The 20,045-nt window shown below is 35.2% G+C and overlaps 2 protein-coding genes and 2 long non-coding RNA genes across 6 annotated transcripts; 2 read left to right on the forward strand and 2 right to left on the reverse strand.

Annotated features, from left to right (window-relative positions):
* The first annotated feature begins 1,503 nt into the window (after window positions 1-1,503).
* On the forward strand, window positions 1,504-2,872 carry LOC110930812 (F-box/kelch-repeat protein At2g44130). The gene has a single exon (XM_022174200.2). It carries the CDS (start codon window positions 1,617-1,619, stop codon window positions 2,664-2,666), a length of 1,050 nt encoding a protein of 349 aa, XP_022029892.1. The 5' UTR covers window positions 1,504-1,616; the 3' UTR covers window positions 2,667-2,872.
* An 849-nt stretch (window positions 2,873-3,721) lies between these two features.
* On the reverse strand, window positions 3,722-11,791 carry LOC110930811 (mediator of RNA polymerase II transcription subunit 7a). 3 transcript variants are annotated; one of them, XM_022174197.2, is made up of 6 exons: window positions 11,586-11,791; window positions 10,196-10,345; window positions 8,394-8,463; window positions 8,130-8,296; window positions 5,398-5,471; window positions 3,722-3,967 (listed from the first exon to the last, which is right to left on the reverse strand). In XM_022174197.2, the coding sequence occupies exons 2-6, from the start codon at window positions 10,328-10,330 to the stop codon at window positions 3,907-3,909; spliced, it is 507 nt and encodes a 168-aa protein (XP_022029889.1). In that variant the 5' UTR covers window positions 10,331-10,345; window positions 11,586-11,791; the 3' UTR covers window positions 3,722-3,906. The 3 variants fall into 3 exon arrangements, with proteins under 3 accessions (XP_022029889.1, XP_022029890.1, XP_022029891.1); XM_022174198.2 differs by having other exon boundaries at window positions 11,511-11,679; XM_022174199.2 differs by lacking the exons at window positions 3,722-3,967; window positions 5,398-5,471 and adding an exon at window positions 6,287-6,684 and having other exon boundaries at window positions 11,586-11,719.
* Window positions 3,983-4,535, forward strand: LOC118484139. Its single transcript, XR_004872842.1, has 3 exons — window positions 3,983-4,102; window positions 4,254-4,363; window positions 4,413-4,535. It is a non-coding gene; the product is annotated as an uncharacterized LOC118484139 (long non-coding RNA).
* A 3,005-nt stretch (window positions 11,792-14,796) lies between the features above and the next one.
* On the reverse strand, window positions 14,797-17,639 carry LOC110928334. Its single transcript, XR_002586298.2, has 3 exons — window positions 17,520-17,639; window positions 16,266-16,337; window positions 14,797-14,958 (listed from the first exon to the last, which is right to left on the reverse strand). It is a non-coding gene; the product is annotated as an uncharacterized LOC110928334 (long non-coding RNA).
* Between the last annotated feature and the right edge of the window lie 2,406 nt (window positions 17,640-20,045).

A 20,045-nucleotide genomic window follows, 5' to 3' on the forward strand; every position in this document is an offset into this window, starting at 1 on the left:
ATATGTGGATCGATTCAGTCGGAGTGCTCAGATTCATCATGTGAATAACTGATTAGGTAAGCAGAAGCACCGATCGACGGAGATTCATCGGAACCCTAACCCTAAGTTGGAGAGAATAGAGCCGTTGAAGAAGGTTCGAGAACTTACAGATCAGCTAGAAAGAACGAGTGTCTCGAATCCTCACGGTAATTGTGTTAGTTCTGCTTTTTATTGCGCTTGTGTTCAAATTAATTGGAAAAATGTTAGGTGATTTTGAGGTTTTACAGGTTCTAGTTCGTTAGTTGATTATTTAGCCCTAACTGGAAAAATGTGAGGTGATTTTGTGTTGAAATTAATTGGAAATGTTGTGTGTTGTTGGCGGCGATGGTGGGAATGATGGTGGGGCAGTGGTGGGAATGGTGGCTGTGCGGTGGAGTTTAGAGAGAGAGAATAGACTTGTACTGATGTGCATATAAAACTTGTATTTTGTGTGTAAATGACCAAATTACCCTCATAGTTAACAGACTTGGTGGATGGAGTTAGAATTTTGGACTCAATTGGTTAAAGAAAATGCTTATGGAGACTCAAGTCGCTAAACTTTTTACTTTTAAACTCAAGTGATTAAAACCCATAAAATAAATGGACTCAAAAAGTAATTTACCCTAAAGTTTACTTTGTGACGTTGGGTGAGTATATTTTACATTTCAAATTCAATTTATAAAAAACTCAAGAGTAAACTGCCATTTTGGTCCCTGTGGTTTGGGCACTTTTGCCATTTTAGTCCAAATCTCAAACTTTTTAAATCTGGGTCCCTATGGTTTCACTTTTATTGCCATTTTAGTCCAAAATTAAGAGTAAACTGCCATTTTGGTCCCTGTGGTTTCACTTTTATTGTCATTTTAGTCCAAATCTCAAACTTTTTAGAACAGTCAAAAAAGGGGTTTTTGAATTTTAGACTAAAATGACAATAAAGATGAAACCACAGGGACCCAGATTTAAAAAGTTTGAGATTTGGACTAAAATGACAAAAATGCCCAAAGCACAGGGACCAAAATGGCAGTTTACTCAACTCAAGAGTAAACTGCCATTTTGGTCCCTGTGGTTTGGGCACTTTTGCCATTTTAGTCCAAATCTCAAACTTTTTAAATCTGGGTCCCTATGGTTTCACTTTTATTGCCATTTTAGTCCAAAATTAAGAGTAAACTGCCATTTTGGTCCCTGTGGTTTCACTTTTATTGTCATTTTAGTCCAAATCTCAAACTTTTTAGAACAGTCAAAAAAGGGGTTTTTGAATTTTGGACTAAAATGACAATAAAGATGAAACCACAGGGACCCAGATTTAAAAAGTTTGAGATTTGGACTAAAATGATAAAAATGCCCAAAGCACAGGGACCAAAATGGCAGTTTACTCAAAACTCAAATACTCCCTCATCTATCATCAATCAGATTGCACCACGTGTCAACATCTAAATGCTACTCCTCAAGATAGATACCCTATGACAACCATCCTATCCGATCACACACTCCACCTTATAAATACCCAAATTCATCCACCCATATATTTGTGAACCTTTTCATACTTTCTCTATTCTCTTGAAACCAAATCATAATCCTCAAAAAAAAAAAAAAAAAAAAAAATGGAACCTCAACACGATTTCAGTGAACTAATCCCGGGTTTACCCGATGAAATCGCACTCGAGTGCTTGACTCGTCTACACTACGACTCTCACTCGGTTGCCTCTGACGTCTGTCGTCGGTGGCGACAACTGTTACAAGACCGAGAATTCTATTACCACCGGCAAAAAACCGGGTTCACCCGGAAATCAGCTTGTTTTGTTCAGTCAGGTCCGGTTCAGTCAGAACCGGGTCGGGCGGATGCTAAACCGGAAAAACAGCCGAAATACTCGTTTACAATGTTTGACCCGGTTCAGGGAATTTGGGATAAAATAGACCCGGTTCCTAAGTACCCGGATGGGTTACCTTTATTTTGCCAGGTGGCAAGTTGTGAAGGGAAATTAATAGTGATGGGCGGGTGGGACCCGGCGACTTGGGAACCGTTACGCGATGTGTTCGTTTACGAGTTCACAACTCGGAAGTGGACTCAGCGGGTTGATATGCCGTCGACTCGGTCGTTTTTTGCTTCTAGTGCGTACAATGGGAATGTTTATGTGGCGGGTGGACATGATGAGAATAAGAACGCGCTTAGGAGTGCGTGGGTGTATGATATTTTTGGTGACAAGTGGACCGAGTTGAGTCCGATGAGTGAGGAGCGAGACGAGTGTGAAGGAGTGGTTGTTGGGTCGGAGTTTTGGGTTGTAAGTGGGTACGATACGGATACTCAAGGACGGTTTAAAAACAGCGCGGATGTTCTTGATATGAAAACCGGAATATGGCGGCGTGTGGAGGGCACGTGGGGGTCGAGTCGGTGTCCGAGGTCGTGTTTGGCCGTAGGGCAAAATGGTAATTTCACTTCTTGGGATGGGTACGAACCCGCAGTTCAAGTAGGGACATGTGGGGTTGATCTTGGGGATCGGGTTGTTGTAACCGGGTCAGGTTACCAAGGTGGTGCACAAGTGGTTTTTGTCATGGAAAAAACCGACCAAGGGCAAAATGGTAAATTTACAAAAGTCGACTTTCCCTATGAGTTTTCTGGGTTTGTGCAATCGGGTTGCCTCGTTGAGATTTAATGTTGTATTTATTTTTGCGGTTGGCTTTTCTTATATAAGATTAAAGTACTGTCATGTGTCAGAGCGTGATTAGGAGTTTAGAATGCCATATGGAACATATGAACCATATTATGTACATATTGTAAAGTTATATGGTGTGAAGGGGCTACTCGATTATTATCTTAGTAGAAAATGTATTAAAAAGCGGCTTTTATTTTAATGAAGAAGAACTTTTGTCAAAAAATGACTATCGGCTATCCTATAAATTTGGATCTCCAACTAGGTGCGTAGATATTTCTACCTTAGTGGCTTTTAAGTTTATGAAAAGCCAAGATATCTAAAAATAAGAAAAGAAACAAATAAGTTGTCTTGCAACATCTTTGTCTCAACATTATAAATATAGATTTGACACCATATTATATTATCATGCCGTTGACGTGAAGGACGACCATAAGATTAAGTCGTGCGAAATGAAAGGTAGGGTCCGCTAACAGGGTATATCAAACTCAAGCAAATATCATAACATATCATAAATCACGCGATGTCTGTTATGGTATATAGAGAGCTATAAAAAGTGGATGTTGCCACTTTCCTTTTATATAGAGAACATGTCGGTGGCGTGTCCTAAACCAAATAGGCAAGCCTTGACTTAGGTTTTCTAAAATCGGGCCAACGTGGATTGGATCGTGTCGAATTAGGTTCAATATGTAGATATCTCATCAATGAGTAACATATTTTTGACTTATTATGTAATTTTAATACTCAAAATGACTTATCATGTAGTTTAAGTTGATTGAAATAAACAAATACCCAAACTTTTTAACCCTAATCAATTGATTGCATATAAAAAGAAACATGCCCAAATCACATCATTATGGATTTAAAAATCATGACATACTATTTAACTAAAAGGTTAGTTTAAACTTGTAAGAGTAGAGTTATAAGTTTGTAGTTTACAACTAGAAGAGAGATTTTTTAATAATCTTGGGGACTCCACCCAAAAGGAGACATACAATAAACATTTCAGTTTTAAACAAAATTTGTATCGAAATATAGATAAACAAAATAAAATAAACTAAAAGAAACAGCATTACAATAAGAATAAAAACAAATTCTGTGATTAAAACAAAATTCACCTAAATTAGGTTATACAATAAGGGTTAGGTTTACTCAGGCAATTACTCATCAAGTCATAGGTCGCGATTACGATTGACAAATATATTACTTAAGTAGTCGGGTTCGTGTCTAGATGTGCACAAGTTTACTGTCCCTCAAGTGTCCCAACTGCCTCCTTAATAAGTCTTTGTGCTTCCTCTCTCCGCCTAGCAAACAAAACATACCGATAAAGTCACAAAAGACTTTCCCTTTTTAGAACATAACCACTCGATAAAAAAAGTTCAAGGACTTGATCGATGAAACAAGACGAAAGTACATCAGGTTAAACACAACATTAACAGGTTTTTTTTTTTTTTTTTTTTTTTTTTTTTTTTTTTTTTGAATGGCTAAACTTGCATGTCATGGGGATTGAACCCATGATCTCCACCTATTTTACACCTTATCTAACTCACCAACACCATTGGGCTATTCCCAATGGATCAACATTAACAGTTAACCATAAAATATCTACAACTTGTATCACTCTAAAAACTTAATATACAGTTAAGGCGGGGCTGAGACGGGTTAGTTTGACCCGCAATAACTTTTGGCAATTAAAAAAGGTGATATTGCATGTATGAATCATTAATGTGTGAATTATGATTATAAAAGGTGATATTGCATGTAGGGGCCATCCAACTTACAGTACCTTTGTATTAAGGTAACCCTTTGAAATTGATTTTTAGCCTACCCAAATAGTGTTTGCAGTTAACCATTAAATTTAAAATTGATTTTTAGCCTGCCCAAATAGTGTTTGCAGTTCGGTATCATTTACTCCAAAAACTGCCAAAAAAAATGACGAAAACGCTTTTACAGTTTTTGAAAAATCAAATATGCCCGTGGTTACCTCTTCTTCTATTCTGTAAAGTAAAAAAAAAAACAGTTGATTGGTCAAAAACTTTAGGGATGTTTTATTTTCCAACATGTTTTTAACCAGTTTCAATATACGGGTGACCTAGAGAATAAATTCCCCTAAATACATTATGCCATGGAAAAACTATAAGGTAAATTACAAATTTTTCATATCTAGTTTATACCCAATTTCACTCACTGTCCTTTGGGGTTAAAATTGATGGGATTTGTACTTTATGTTTCATAATCTTACACGTTACGTGCTTTGGCCCTAACCAAGTTAATTTGCATTGTTAAATCTGGTCACCCAAGGGTATTTTAGTCTTTTTACCCATTTATTTAATATTATTATATATATACATAGGATCAAAGACTAAAATACCCTCATATGCATTGCACATGACTTCTTAACGCTAAAAATTAACTTGGTTAGGGCCAAAGGATGTAACGTGCAAGATTTTGAAACATACGGATCCCGTCAATTTTAACGCCAAAGGACGCCGAGTGAAACTAGGTATAAACATAAAGGACAAAACATGTAATTTACCCAAAACTACATTATTAGTTTATTACGCTAACAAACTAATTATCTGAATAACATGTTTTTATACACTAAAATTCTAAAAATAGACTTCATGTGACTTTCAACTCATTTGATGGTTCCCTTTTTAGCAAAATTTCTAGATTTCACTTATTTGACCCGTTTGAGATAGAACAAATTCAAGTGGTGCCCATCAACACATACCTTTTGATATCGTCCACAGCTTGCTTACGTCTTTGTATCTGTAGTTCGAGTATGTGAATGAGTGTCGCTCTAGCCTGAAAAGTGTTTTATTTAAGGTCGAGTAATTATCTAATACTAAAAGCCACCATATAATACAAAAACTAACTTGGGTTATGTCCCTTTATTTAAACATCACGTCTTTTAAATACTAAAAGCCACCAAATAAATATGAAAGGGTATGTCTCTTCATGTTTTAATTTCACGTAATCCAATAATATATTCAATTAAAACTATTCGACCATCACACCGTTCGTTACGTTTTCACATGGAAACCATCCATTCATTTTAATTAACACTGATCTTCATATAACTTCCGAGGATTCCTGATTTGGCGCCGGTTAACATTTTGAATTTCAATTCCCGTATCATCAAAAATCACGTAATCTGAAACTTTCGTTTCAATTCCATATACATATCTTCAAATCTGACTTTTTTTTTCGAACCCCATCTTCAAATTTGACATATATGTTCATCACAAGCACCGATAACGAATCGGATTTTGGTAGTTCCAAACCGGAATCGGTGATTTACAAATGGGAATTAGGGGCGTCAAGTTTCTGTGCAGTCATGGCTTAGAAAAGGATATGAGGGAAGAGTGAAGTTTCTGTGTAGACAGGAATCAAATTAGGTTTTCAGATTTCCTCTATAGATGTTTTTAAGAGTTTATTTGGGGAATAATTTGTTTCGGGATGTAACTTCTTTAGTATCTATCTTATAAATTAATAAATTTGAGTTTCACTGGAATCTTGAATTATTACGTATTTATGAACAAGTAGATCGAAGAACAACTAAATTTTAATCAAATAAATGTTTTGAGTTATAGATTAGTTTTTATGGTTTATCAACGTTCTAACTTTGGATTCGATTTACTTATGAAGAAGTTTACAAGCATGTTCAATGGTGAAATGATCCTCAACTATCAATTGATGCCAGAGGATTTTGAGTTTAGATTACAATGAAATCCGTTGAAGATGTCCGCCACATGATTCGCAAATTCGATCGGCATGGACATGTAGGAGGGCCGAGAGTATGCGCCTTCATTTCCTGGCGAACCTTATTGTTACGGTTAACCATTCAGGATCGATGGATACGATTGTCATTCGTTTGAGCAAAAATACATTAATCCCATCAATGGCTTTGCTGTTCAGCCATCACCCGTCAGACCACTTGATAGCAGTTGTGGCCCAGGCCCAGAATCACTAGCCGTTGATACAATCGGGTCAGATGTTGTATATCGGGTTGACAAACCTGGGTCGTGAATGCATATTAACTAGAGCTCCATGATAAAAGAAGAAATCCAACAACGATCTGAAGCCCGACCCTTTGGAACCCACGATGCATGCCATCATTAAACATTAAAGTTTATGATATTTTATTTCATGCATGATATTTTATTTCATGCAATTTTATTTTCATGTATTTTAATTCCCAGTTATTTGACTTTTTCTCAAAGTAGTTTTCTCCATTTTCATAGGATGTGGAAACATGGATTCTCTTCAATTTCCTTTATGTATTGTTTTCAAATGAATGGAAAAGGTGGTAACTTTATGAATGAATATCTGTGTTAATTATCTTTGTATGTGGGTTAATTAACCGTATATGCTAGCTTAACCGTGACATGTTAGGTGGTGTTCTTAAACACGAGTTTCCAACCGAGGTAGTGAATGTGTATCTTCGGTTAGCATCGCAACACTACGATTCGTTTGGTGGTGAATCTATATCCAACTGCTATGTTGTCAAAAGCGCAAAAAGCGCGCGCCTAGGCGCCCGGGCGCAGCGAGGCGCACCTATAGCGCCTGGTGGTAGCCTAGGCGCAAAAATGGGATTTTTTTAAAAAACGGTGCTGAGGCGCAAAAAACGTTGTTGAGGCGCAGGAAAAAAAGGTAAAATAGCACAAATGACCATTAAAAACGAAACCGAGTGCGTGCAAAAACTGCCTCACGTGGGCCCGGGTTTTCGGAGCTGCATTCGTGTCCGCAGGACGTGCGGGCACGCACGAGTTCAACCAAATTCCAGCTCAGAATATCATTTTTGCACCCCCCCCCCTGCGCGCGGGTAGGACTTGTGGTAAAACATGTCATAAAGCTAAAATGGAGTAGTAAAGGCTTTACTTATAAACAACGACTCACTTTGTTCCCACACCAATGTGAGACAAAGTATTTACCACCTTTTGAGACTTTTATTCACACACCCAAAACTTACAACATATAAGTCCTAAACTTTTGCTACTAACTATTAGCTACATGATCTTAAATGGCATATAATAGTTTTTTTAATTTTATATGTGGAATCTTATTTATTTTCAAAGCATAACATATTTTTTATATTTTTTTCTCTATGTGCGCTTTTCTTAAAAAAGCCCACGCTTTTTTTGCGCCTTGCGCCTAGGCTCCGGGCGAGGCTGATGCGCCTCGCCTGCGCCTTGCGTCTTTGACAACATAGGTGAGTCGTAGACCTATCCTTAAATTTTATCGTTTGTTTTGAACCAATAATGTTTGGTTTGATTCCTATCACCACTCCCGGTTAATAAGAAATTACATTGCGTATACTTTATAATTTTCGAAGCTCATATAATTTATTAAAGAAATTCATAATCAACATCCCGCCGCAACGCGCGGGTAGGCGTCAACTCGTTAGAACTTGAAATGATAACAAATATAAAAACTAAAATTATTGGAGAGAGAGTTACATACCTGATGTGGACGTAATGAATTGAGAAGGTGATGCAAATTTTTGAATATAAGAGAAATGTCTTCAACTCTCCTTGCGTATTGCGATGGCCTCGCTATTAAAACATCCGCAAGCTCTAAAATATGCAGCTGAAGCTCCCTGTTTAGTGACCGCAATTCCTTTTTGAAATCTAGAACATATGAGTCAGACATTAAGATGTGTCCAACAATGAATGTTGTTGCTAATACGATATTAAAAAATCAACAAGAAATGAAAGGATCGCATACCAAGATTTGGGCCTTTTGGGTACAATTGACGAACACCTTGATCTTCTAAACTTGGCAATATATCATCGGTCTAGAAATTAAATTAATAATAAACTGTTTAACATGCATGAAGGAGATGAACAAAGAACAAGAAAAACGAGATAGTAACGTTTCATAATAATTGTAACTTTGACAAAACAAAACAAATAGATTACGACAACTATGAGTGTGGGTGGGGGGCCTTAAAAAAATTAGTGTATTTTGTAGGCAAAAATCCAAATCGCCCCCCTTAAAAGTTCGGTTAAACCCCCGATCGCCCCTCCAGAAAATAAATTTTGGATCCGCCACTTGCTGTGATTCTTGGTTTTAAAAAGAGAGCCTAAGGCGCGAGGTGCTCTAGAAAACGCATCAGAGGCTTAAAGTGACGCCTCATGTACTTATGGGCATAGTCGTCAATAGCGAATAGCGGACAATAGCGACAAGCTACCTATATGTTACGTAGCGATAGCATGAAATAGCTGGCGCTGTTTCATGTTTAGCGATACACTAGAAGGAAATTCAAGGAAATATTTTATGTGTATGTTCTATAAAAAAATTAATTAAAATTACGAAAATCTTGCTATTTGTTAGTAAATCCTATATGCTATATAGTGCCATCAATCCGCTTCGCTACGTATCGTGCTATAGCGCTCGCTATTGACATCTATGCTTACGGGTCAAAATTAGGACTTGTAGGAGAGTGACATGTAGAAACAACCAAAGAAATGAAAAAAATAATGAAAGGTTTACTTGATGAAGAGATTAGTATGTAAAACAGATGAGAGAGACAACTTTTGGGACCTAAATGCCGCGGAGTGCCTCCTGCTTTTTTAAACCAGATTGCTATTACAGAAATAAACAATTACGAAAATGTACTTTTACAATCTATAAAGGGCTTGGGTAACATTTTTTCCAAAAAGTCAATGCACATTTAATTGTCCCTTTGGTAAGGTTTGCCCTCACGTTACCCACCATATACCCGACTCCATGAGTGGAATATTACTGGGTATGTTTATTTGTTTGTTTGTTTGCAATGTGCATATAAGCGGCCATGAAAGGCTTGATGCAACAATACAAGCATGAAAGCATGTCAAGTATTATTCATCAGAAGTAAACTCTATGTGATCTAACATTCAAATCATAACGTACAAGGTACAACGAAGAATGGGTTATTTGAATAAGTATACGATATGGTTTAAAAAAGGCTTTTTGAGGCGCGCCTCGAGGCTTAAGCATCACCAAACCTTGTAAAACTTGCCTATTTTTTATTTTTCTCAACTTTTTTTTGACCCATGTAGTGCTTAGTGGATTTAATTGGCAGGCTAACCCAACAATAGTTTAGAGGCCCAGTGTAGTAAATAGGTAAAAAACAACATTGAAACCTTGTCCTCGTCAACAACACAGACGCAAGTTTTCTCTCAATCTCCGACTAGATTTTCCCAATTCAGGTAACGTTGTTTATGCGTCATCCCTAAACAACGTTGATGACGGACTAAATTTGGTTGATGAAAACATTGAGGATGATGCGGAGGAAACGAATTTTATAATAATTAAATGTCATAACATTACTAAATTAGGTTGTTGAACTATTCTTGTGCTTAAATTTTGATATTCTGCAATATTTATGATTTTGTTTTATATTAAATTGTGATTTTTATGAAATATACGTATTTTTAGTAATGTCTCGAGGCTTACGCCTCGTGACGCTAACGGAAAACGCCCCGAGGCTCGTTTCCGTTCTTTTAAACCTTGGTATATGGGCATGTTATAATCAAGAAACTTACAGTGTAACTGGAACCATATAGCAGGTAGGTCCCTTGAATAGGAGGAGGAGGTTCTGGAGCAGAGGTTGGGTCTCTTTCGTAATCCGTGTACAGCCTGTAATATGGCGGTGGAGGTGGATAGGTTGCCGTTGCCATTTACAATAGCTTTTCCTGTAACAGCAATATCGTTCAACACTCAGATGACTTGTAAACAAAGAAACAATGATAACTTTTTACACACACTGAAACTAATTCGTCTATTTTCTTTTGAATTGCGGTAGTTCTTGATTGTTAGGATCCCATACGTTTTTCCTCCTGTTAATTGTATGTTTGCATTTGAGATTTAATTGGAAAAAAAAATTGAAGAACAATTTGTTTTACATTCCGTAGTTTCCAGTTTATTTATTTATTTAGTTCTTGAAGGAGATTGCCAATCTCGAATTTGGCTCTATCATGTGTGTTTATGGGTATTAATGGAACCACAAACACCAAATGAAAACGAAGACGATTAAAACTAATCAAGAGACTTTGAACTAAAGATACGAAGGTTTTTTGGGAATGACTAACGTGTGATTAACAATAATAAACACATATATGTTAAAATGTTTCACAAAACGGTCATAGATAATTCACTCCCAAATACATTCAATCCAATACTAAGGGGGATGTAAACAAACCGAATGTTCATCGAACCATTTGTAAACCGTTCGATTAATTAAAATAAACAAACACGAACAAAGGTAACGTTCGTTCAATTGTGATATGTCCGGTTAAGTCAATTCATGGTCGTTTGTTTAGTCTATGTTCAGGCATTACAAGTTTTTTTATATATTTTTAAGAATATTGTTTATATGCCGGTCATGAACAAGTTAATGTACGAACACACACAAGAATTTTCGTTCGGTTATGCATTCGTGAACCGTTCATAAACAAGCTCAATGCTAAACGAACGAACATGAACAACGCTTTGTCCGGTTCCGTTCGTTAACAGCCCTAAATTCAAATAACTATAAATCCTTAATTGATAAGCAATCTCTATCAAAAATTCAAAACCTTACATAAACCAATCGAATTCCACATTCAACACAACAAATACTGAAAACACATAACCACACAATTAATAACAATCGCCAATCAAATCTAGGGTTTCATATTTCAAACTTCAAATTTCAAATTACGGATTTAGGGTTTTAAGTAGCTATATCGAGTTACATATACATTTAATTGACGAAACAGATGGTCAATTCCGTTTACATGATACAGTTTCAGATCACCAGCAGGCTAACAAGAAAAGGTTAACAAAACTGAGATGATTAGGGTTAGATAAGAAGATTACTTGTAACAGAAGATATAAAAGGAGTCTCCGGATGATAAATAAAGAAAGAATGAGAGCTAGTGTACGGATCCTTACGGTGCAGAAGTCACCGGTTGCCGGAGAAACTGCCGCCGGAGAATTCGAGCAGAGCGGTGGAGCGTTTGCAGGGTTTTTACTGTATTTTAAAATTTTTAAAAATAGACTAATGTGGTTATTGTAGTTAGTGTAGCATGCTTTTAGTCGGTATCGGTTAATATTGTTACAGTGACGGTTTGATTTGATTTGATACTCGGTACAGCAACAAACAAAGATATGACCAAGAGGATGAATATGGTATCGGTGTCGATATTGTTTGGTTAGTATCAGTTCAGTTATTGACATTTGCTATCGCTTACATTAAATAAAATACTTTATTGTGATACGTCGAGAAAACTATAACTAAAAATAATGTACTGGTACAAATGTTATTTAGATGGTATTTGTTAGGTTCATCACGGTAAAGAACAAAAAAATAACAAAATTTATTCTTGTTCGAGTTAATCCTTATTGAATCATGGATAAAGAATAAGTATGTTGCAATAGTATATTCGAATTTTTTTGTAAAGTTGTATTATGTTACTAAATAACGAAACGAGTAAACAACGTCGCTTAAAAAAAGAACTAAATGGCGAGGCAACTTGAAGATATGTACGTTTATGTTTTGATCACTTGTACATTATTATTCACAACTCGAGTTTGAGTGAAATTTATATATATGCATCGTTAAAATTTAGCACGTCAAAACTGGAAAATGAAATATCGTTGAAAGTAATTATATTAATTAAATAAGTTATTAATAAAAAAAATAAGGTGCCTTGCATTTTTTGTATGACTAAATACCGCAACGGATTTAGGTGACCGGACCATTATTGATTGTGCACAGCTTATGACATAGTATTTAAAAGTTGAAATATTATTAATAATCAAGGGTCAGGACATAATAGGAAATTTAGTTGAGTAGAAAGGTTATGAAGTAATCTTAACCATCTATTTGTTAATAAAGGGCTAAGATTAAGGGGTTGTTTGTTTACCTCTTAATGAGACTCTTAATGGTTCAGACCTTCTATTACTGGTTCAGCACTCACTTAATGATTCAGACTGTTTGTTTCGTGAACAGATGTATGAATGGTTCAGATATTTGCCTCTGAATGGTTAAGACATCTAATCTGAATTTGTTAGACATTTGCCTCTCAATGGTTAAGCATTATACTAGCCTTTAATGGTTCAGACATCTTACTGGTTCAGCACTTAATGGTTCAGACCTCTTACTGGTTCAGCACTTAACCATTCAGAAGTTGCCAAACAGCCCCTAAATGAGTGAAATTGAAGAAAAAAAAGGAGCGTGGATTTGTGTAGGGGCATTCTTGTCAATCCAATGCAGTAGTTTTTCTCTCCTTCAATTCCCCTCCCCCTCATTTTTTAAACGTTAATAACTCTTTCATACGGTATTATTTTTCTTATAAAAATAGCACAAAAAAAGAGTGTTTTCTATCTTTAAAACGAGTATACTATTGCTATATTTTCGGGGAAAAAATCGAACCCAGTTGCGTAAAACGCAATGGACCCAAAGCGTAAAAAAATGTTTTTTTTTTTTCTAAAACGCAATGGACAAAAACACAAAAGATATGTGTTATTTCTAAAACGCAATGGCTGAAAAACACAAAGAAATGTCATTTTTTTTATAAAACGCAATTGACTAAAAACACAAATAAATGTCTTTTTTCTAAAACATAATGGTCTAAAAACACAAATAAATGTCTTATTTCTAAAATACAATGGCCAGATGTCTTGTTTCTAAAACGCAATGGCCGGAAAACACAAAAGAAAGTGTTCATTCTAAAACGCAATCGACTAAAAACGCATAAAATGTGTTTTACCTAAAACGCAATGGACTAAAAACACTTCAAAATGTTTTTTTTCTAAAAAGCAACGGACCAAAGAACACATAAAAATGTGTTTTTCCTAAAACGCAATAGACAAAAAAACACATAAGAAAGTGTTTTTTCTAAAACGCAATTAACTAAAAACACATAAAAATGTGTTTTACCTAAAACGCAATGCACAAAGAACGCTTCAAAATGTGTTTTTCTAAAACACATTGGACCAAAAAACACATAAAAATGTGTTTTCCTAAAACACAAAAGAAAGTGTTTTTTTTTTCTAAAACGCAATGGACTAAAAACACATAAAATGTGTTTTGTTTTACCTGAAAACACAATAAAATGTGTTATTTCTAAAACCCAACGGACTGAAAATACAAAAAAAAAGTGTTTTTTTTTTTCATTTCTTTGTAAAACGCAATGAATCAATTCAAAAACCTAGATCGTAAACATGCAATTCAAAATTTTCTTACATAGATCGAAGTCGATTTCTTCGGATTTCTTCAACGATTGACGAAATTTGAATGCTATAAACACTTATCAACGATCGAATGGAACGAATCGAGTGGTTCGCTTCAAAATCACGGGGAAAATGAGATATTGTATTAAATTAAACTAGGTTTCTTCAAAACAAACTGAAGAACACGTTGATTGGGTATTTGAATCATTGATTGGTGACGAAAATCGCACTATAATGTAGTGATTGTTGAGATAGAAAGTGAATAAAAGGTTCAAGAAGTTGGATTTTGAAAATGGTGGGTTTTGAAGTTACAGAGAGAAGAAGGGAGAAGATTGTATAAAATTGACTAAAATACTCTTCTCTTTTATTTTTAAATTTTGTCACATGTTATATTCATATTGTTTCATATTCTTCCTAGCCAAAATAAACTTCCTATTTGATCTTCTCCCTAATAATCAAATTTAAACCGTGTCACAGAACATTCGAATCAAATAACCTTCAACACTAACATAAAATAATATTTTTTCACTTAGGCCTAATCCCTACGTGTCATCATCAACATCTTCAAACCTGTTTCATCCCTACGTATCATGTGTATAAGTAGTTTTAGGATCAACATAAGTTGGTGAGTAAAATTGTTTTAAATAAAATTGTTTTTGTTTATTTTTAAGAAAATTGTTAACATACAAATCCAACGAGCAAATTTAAATGATGTGACGATAAATGTTAATAATGTAACGCCCAGATTTCCTAATCCAAAAAAGTAATATTATCATACTATTATTTAACAAAATTTGGGCATGACCCGTTCGTATCATGAACAATTCCCTGTAAGACCAACTTGTAAGAACTTAAATACAACATAGCGGAAAATATGAGCCCCAAAATTTCTTTATAATTTAAACACATTACATACATGAAGACCCAATTTCAAAATATTAGACATTTGCCAAAGGAAATATTTACATTTACTTTCACATGTTAAAACATTACATAATTAAAACTACGTGACTGTTCTTCCGTACAATCCTTGCTCTTGACTCGATCCTCAATCCTTCTATTCTTCATGACGATGCTAAGTCCGCACAACCTGCATTCACCACATACATCTACATTGATTAGATTTGGTGACGTCATTCTTAAACTAAACATACGTAATCAATGACCAGTCTGCGTTCCTTCTTCCCATACTAATCCCAACGAATATGCTTTCCGTGTACATGCGTGCATTCCAATTCCTTAACCTTGATAAGGACATTAATAGAGTACATGCATTCTCATTTCATACTCAGGACACCGAATTAGTAACTTAATACTCAACTTATTTAAGCTATACAGACACATACACAAGATTCTGTTCATTCATGGACAATAAATCCTACTTCATGCATAAGTACCTACCCGCGTATGTTTATACACATCTCATACCCACATACATACATGCAAACATACTTACGTACTTATTTACTTACATACATACATTCATACATACATACTAACTCTTGCATACCACTTACATAATTCCCTACGAATTACTTATGTATCCTAATTACAAACCTCCATGTAATAAGACATGTACGAACAAACTTATATACATACTCACTCCTATTCATGATTATTATAAGTTTAAGCCTACTGGAATGAAGTTAAATCTATACATACATGCCCACATACTTAATTCATTACCCCACATACTTGCTCACACAACATAAACGCTTTTTAAAAATGTCTTTTGGGTATGTTTCGGATCTTAAGAATGAGTTCCGTACTCACCCGTAACTTACCAAGCCATTTGGTAGGGTTGAGGAACATTATAAAAACTTAACGAGGCTTGGAATGGGTTCATGGGGTCCGAATTCGAGGAAAAACAAAGAATTGCATGAACCTTTTATTTTGTATCTGACCTCCACCGTAAGCTACGGTAGCTACCGTAGCTTACGGTGGCCATGAAATCCTTACGGTGACAACCTACTGCCTTACGGAGGAAAAATGGCTTCAGCACCTACCGTAAGTTATGCTGGCTACCGTAAGTTATGCTGGCGCCCAGATCAACTTTCCATTTTAATACCAAAATTCGCATAACTTGCTCGTTTTGCATCCGTTTCACTTGAAACTTGTTTCTAATTGTTCGTAAAACATTTCCCTACCTAATTAACTAAAAATCCATACCTTAAGGTCCTTAAACTTTATAAATTACATTACCGTTACACGACTCATGCATATATGTTTGACCCGTTTAATTTCGCCATGCACTTTTCGTTACCTTGTGAACTATTAACAACTTATTACGACTTTCCTTTCCATTTACTTACCTTCTCAATCATTCCTACAAGACTCCTAACCTTCATAAATAGACTTTAATTATATACTAAGAAGTGAGGTTCGGAACTCACTTACCTTGTGCATCCGTGTTCGTAACCGCTTCCTTGCCTCATCTTGACCCATTTGCCTTCCATGCTCATGCGATACCTATCCTTTCATGCCATCATCCCCATGACATTGTTAGTATATACATTTATTCCCTATCAACATCCATTTTAAATTCATAGTTAAATTGACTTTCTTAATCAATCACTCATCAACGTGCATAAGACACGAATCGACAATCACATTGTTCCCCATCTATGAAATCTAATTTCTCATTATACATAGCACATAATTAGTCTAGCATATATCATATGATTCCTCATAATCTTTCATTCATATTCATAAATCTAATCATGCTATTAACTTATTCGTTGACTTTTCAGAAAGTCAACTATCAAGCATACAAACTCCCAACTTAGTAACTTATGTCCATATTGATGTAGTAGGCCATAATATCAATACCATATATATTTCATACTCATGTTTTAGAACACATTCAATCACTTGATCAATTAATTACACCATACACATATATAAACAATTCATTACAACTAACGCTTTCATCATCCTACAATTTCAACCACATTCAAAGTTAGTACTTTAACATAATCTCAATGTCATTCTTTACTAATAAACCCACAAGCTACACATTTAGTGTACATCCATTTCTAGATTACCATTGACAACTAGTCCGACACTTGAGGTGCACCATACCATTCAAGCATAAAGTATTAGTTCCTAAAGCATACTTTTACCGAATTACATCATTAACTAACTACCCACATGTATTTCGTCCAAAACACGTATCTCATGCTAACTTAATTATCAAATACAACATCATTACATCCTATGCCAAGCTACTAATTTCTTGCATACAAATTCGCTTCCGAACTTCACCTAGTCATTTCATCAAACACTTGGCGTGCGTACTAACATCTAAGCATAATGTACAAGTAATTTAAGCATATTCTTCCCATATTCATCTCATGAATCCTTTCATTAAAGCAACATCACATTATCATCTATATCATGTTATATCAAAACCTAACACATAACATACGGATCAACATAATCAAAATCATCAATATACACATGTTCATCATAATCATTATCATACTCATAAACATGGGTTTCATTCTAAATCACTAAGATAACTAAAATTTAACCAAGATTCAACTTAAACAAGATAACATTAACAAGCTTTCATCCTAATTTAGACCAAACTCACGAATTCATCAAAACCCACTTCATGGTTGTTCATCAAATCAGAGAATTAAGACATACCTTGGCTAAAGCTTGCTTAGATAATCACTATTTAGGCTCATGCAAGTTCGAATTCAGCCCAATTCCCATCTGATTCGTTGATTAGGGTTTGAGAGGGGTTTCCCCCTTTCTTCCTCTTCTCTGATCGAACACACACGTCCAGATGTGTGTGTTTAGGGTTTTTATTTTTATTTTATGTTTTATCTTTCCATTTATCCAAAATCAACCCCTCATGTTATCACTTGTTCATAATTTACCCAATTTTAAATCCTTATTTGTTTTAACCAAGCATTTAACTAGGTTTAATAACCTAGTTATTACGTTTCCTTCTTTTAAACGTGGTAACACAATAGGAACTAAATAATTCGAGTTTGGGGTGTTACAAATAATAAATAAATTACTTATAACCAATCAACCAACATGATAATGTAAATGTATCAACTGCACTGAAAATAACGACACCGTAAATATGAGACTCAAACCCACCAATGAGCAAATTTAAATGATGTAGCAATACAAAGCAAATGTGAATTACAAATTCATTTAGATTAGTTCTTGATGCGAGAAATCAAATTCCCCATTGATCTACGATTAATTCTCTGCATGAATGTGCCCCGTATCCTAGCTAAATATGCTCGTTTTGTTGATCAAATTTCATGAGTTATTCTGGTGCAAACTTTCTAGATTGACATCCATATTAATTTGTTTTTACTCTAGCATGATCAATAATGAAATCGTCTTGATTGCATTTTAGGTCAAACACTCATAAGTCATAGCTTTACTATGTCTATCTTACTAGCTTAACTACCAGTGTGATACACGGGGTAAGCAATTCAATTTTGATTTGTAATAATAAAATTATAAAAAACAACAAAGAATGAAACAACACTTTCATTCAACAATCAAAAAACCAAAAACTATAAATTATAAGTAAAAGGAATATAAAGTAATCATAAATCTTAAAAAATTTCCTTGTAAACATCTGTAGTTTGATTTGTAACATTCCCTTCTTTGTAAAAAAAATTGTAGTTTTGCGCCGGCTCTACATACAATTGTCCATGGGTGAATATAGGTTGCTTTAGGTACAAACCAACTCGAGATAGTGTTTTTCCTTGACTTTTATTTATAGTTATTGCAAAGCATACACATAAACAAATCATAATTATCTAAAAAATTCAAATTTTAAAAAGGAGAAAAATGCCCGGATAGTCCTTGTGGTTTCGCATTTTTTCACCTATAGTCCCCAATTTTCTAAAATTACCTGAATAGTCCCCAACTTTTCATTTTTTGTTCCCGGATAGTCCTTGGGTCTAACTTCAGTTTGTTTTATCTGTTAAGTGGGTGTGAAATGACCAATTTACCCTTTCCTTTAAAAGGCCAAACCACAGGGACTATCCGGGCATCTTCTTCATTTTTTGAGAAAAATCCCACCACCACACTTCATCTTCAACCTTCACCCACAATCACCCTCCTCCACCCTCCACCATCAAATGTACATAAATATTTAACTTCAACACGCTACATCATAAAAAACTAGTTTTTTTTAACACTAATTCATAAAAAAAAAACTATATCATTAACATCATAACAGTGTTCCATCTAAACAGAATCAGATTTAAATTCACATAATCAGATAGTAATACTACATTTCCTCCAAACCTGATTATTTTGACAGTAATAACCATAATCACATTTCAAGAAGACTTAAAGCATTCACATTTGAGCCTTACTATTTATTTATTTATCGTTCTATTATATATTATTGTCTGTGAGTGTATAAAAAACCAAGTGTTTGTAAAAATAGTCAGAGTTTAAAGAAGAAAATGGTGTTTTTGGGGGGGAAATTTCATGTTGGTTTCCTACCTGTACTTTATTTACTCTTGAACCATAATGATAGGCTAGTAAAGAACCACATACATACGATTGAATTAGAGATGAGAAGGAAGAGGTTAATAAGTAGCTACCTGACATAGAGTGGCAGCAAGGGAAGCAGCTTTCTTGGCAGCAACCAGTTGTTTATCGTAAGACATTGCTATTGATGAATTAGCTGCTGCTGCTGATGATGACGATTTGAGTGAGAAGAGGGTGAAGAGGGGTTTTGGGGGATAAAAATGGTTTATGGTTTGATATGGATGGAGTTAGGTGAACCATATCCTTTGCTTTCTAAAAAAATGATGATGATAATGATGTTTGCTATTGATGATGACGATGATGAAGGTGGTGGCCGGCAACGGCCTGACCACCGGAGCTACGGGTCGATGACAACAAGCTCAGCGCAGATCTGATTTTGTTTGTTTCACAGGCACAAGTCAATTCCGGTGACTCGATTTATAAGGATTTCAGTTTGGTTCAACCCGGTTCGGATGCGGGTCAACAGAGGTCAAATGGCAGTTCAGGTGACTGGGTGGTGATGGAGGGCGGAGGAGGGTGATGGTGGGTGGAGGTTGAAGATGAAGTGTGGTGGTGGGGGTTTTCTCTAAAAATGTAGAAGATGCCCGGATAGTCCCTGTGGTTTGGCCTTTTAAAGGAAAGGGTAAATTGGTCATT

The sequence above is a fragment of the Helianthus annuus genome, chromosome 11 (assembly GCF_002127325.2).
Source record: "Helianthus annuus cultivar XRQ/B chromosome 11, HanXRQr2.0-SUNRISE, whole genome shotgun sequence".
NCBI lineage: Eukaryota > Viridiplantae > Streptophyta > Magnoliopsida > Asterales > Asteraceae > Helianthus > Helianthus annuus.

Coding starts and splice junctions, on each gene's coding strand:
- LOC110930812 (XM_022174200.2), top strand. CDS start 1,617: ATGGAACCTCAACACGATTTCAGTGAACTAATCCCGGGTTTACCCGAT.
- LOC110930811 (XM_022174197.2), bottom strand. CDS start 10,330: ATGGCAACGGCAACCTATCCACCTCCACCGCCATATTACAGGCTGTAC. Junction 8,464..10,195: donor TATATGGTTCCAGTTACACT/GTAAGTTTCTTG, acceptor TTTAATTTCTAG/ACCGATGATATATTGCCAAG. Junction 5,472..8,129: donor ATTCATTACGTCCACATCAG/GTATGTAACTCT, acceptor AACACTTTTCAG/GCTAGAGCGACACTCATTCA.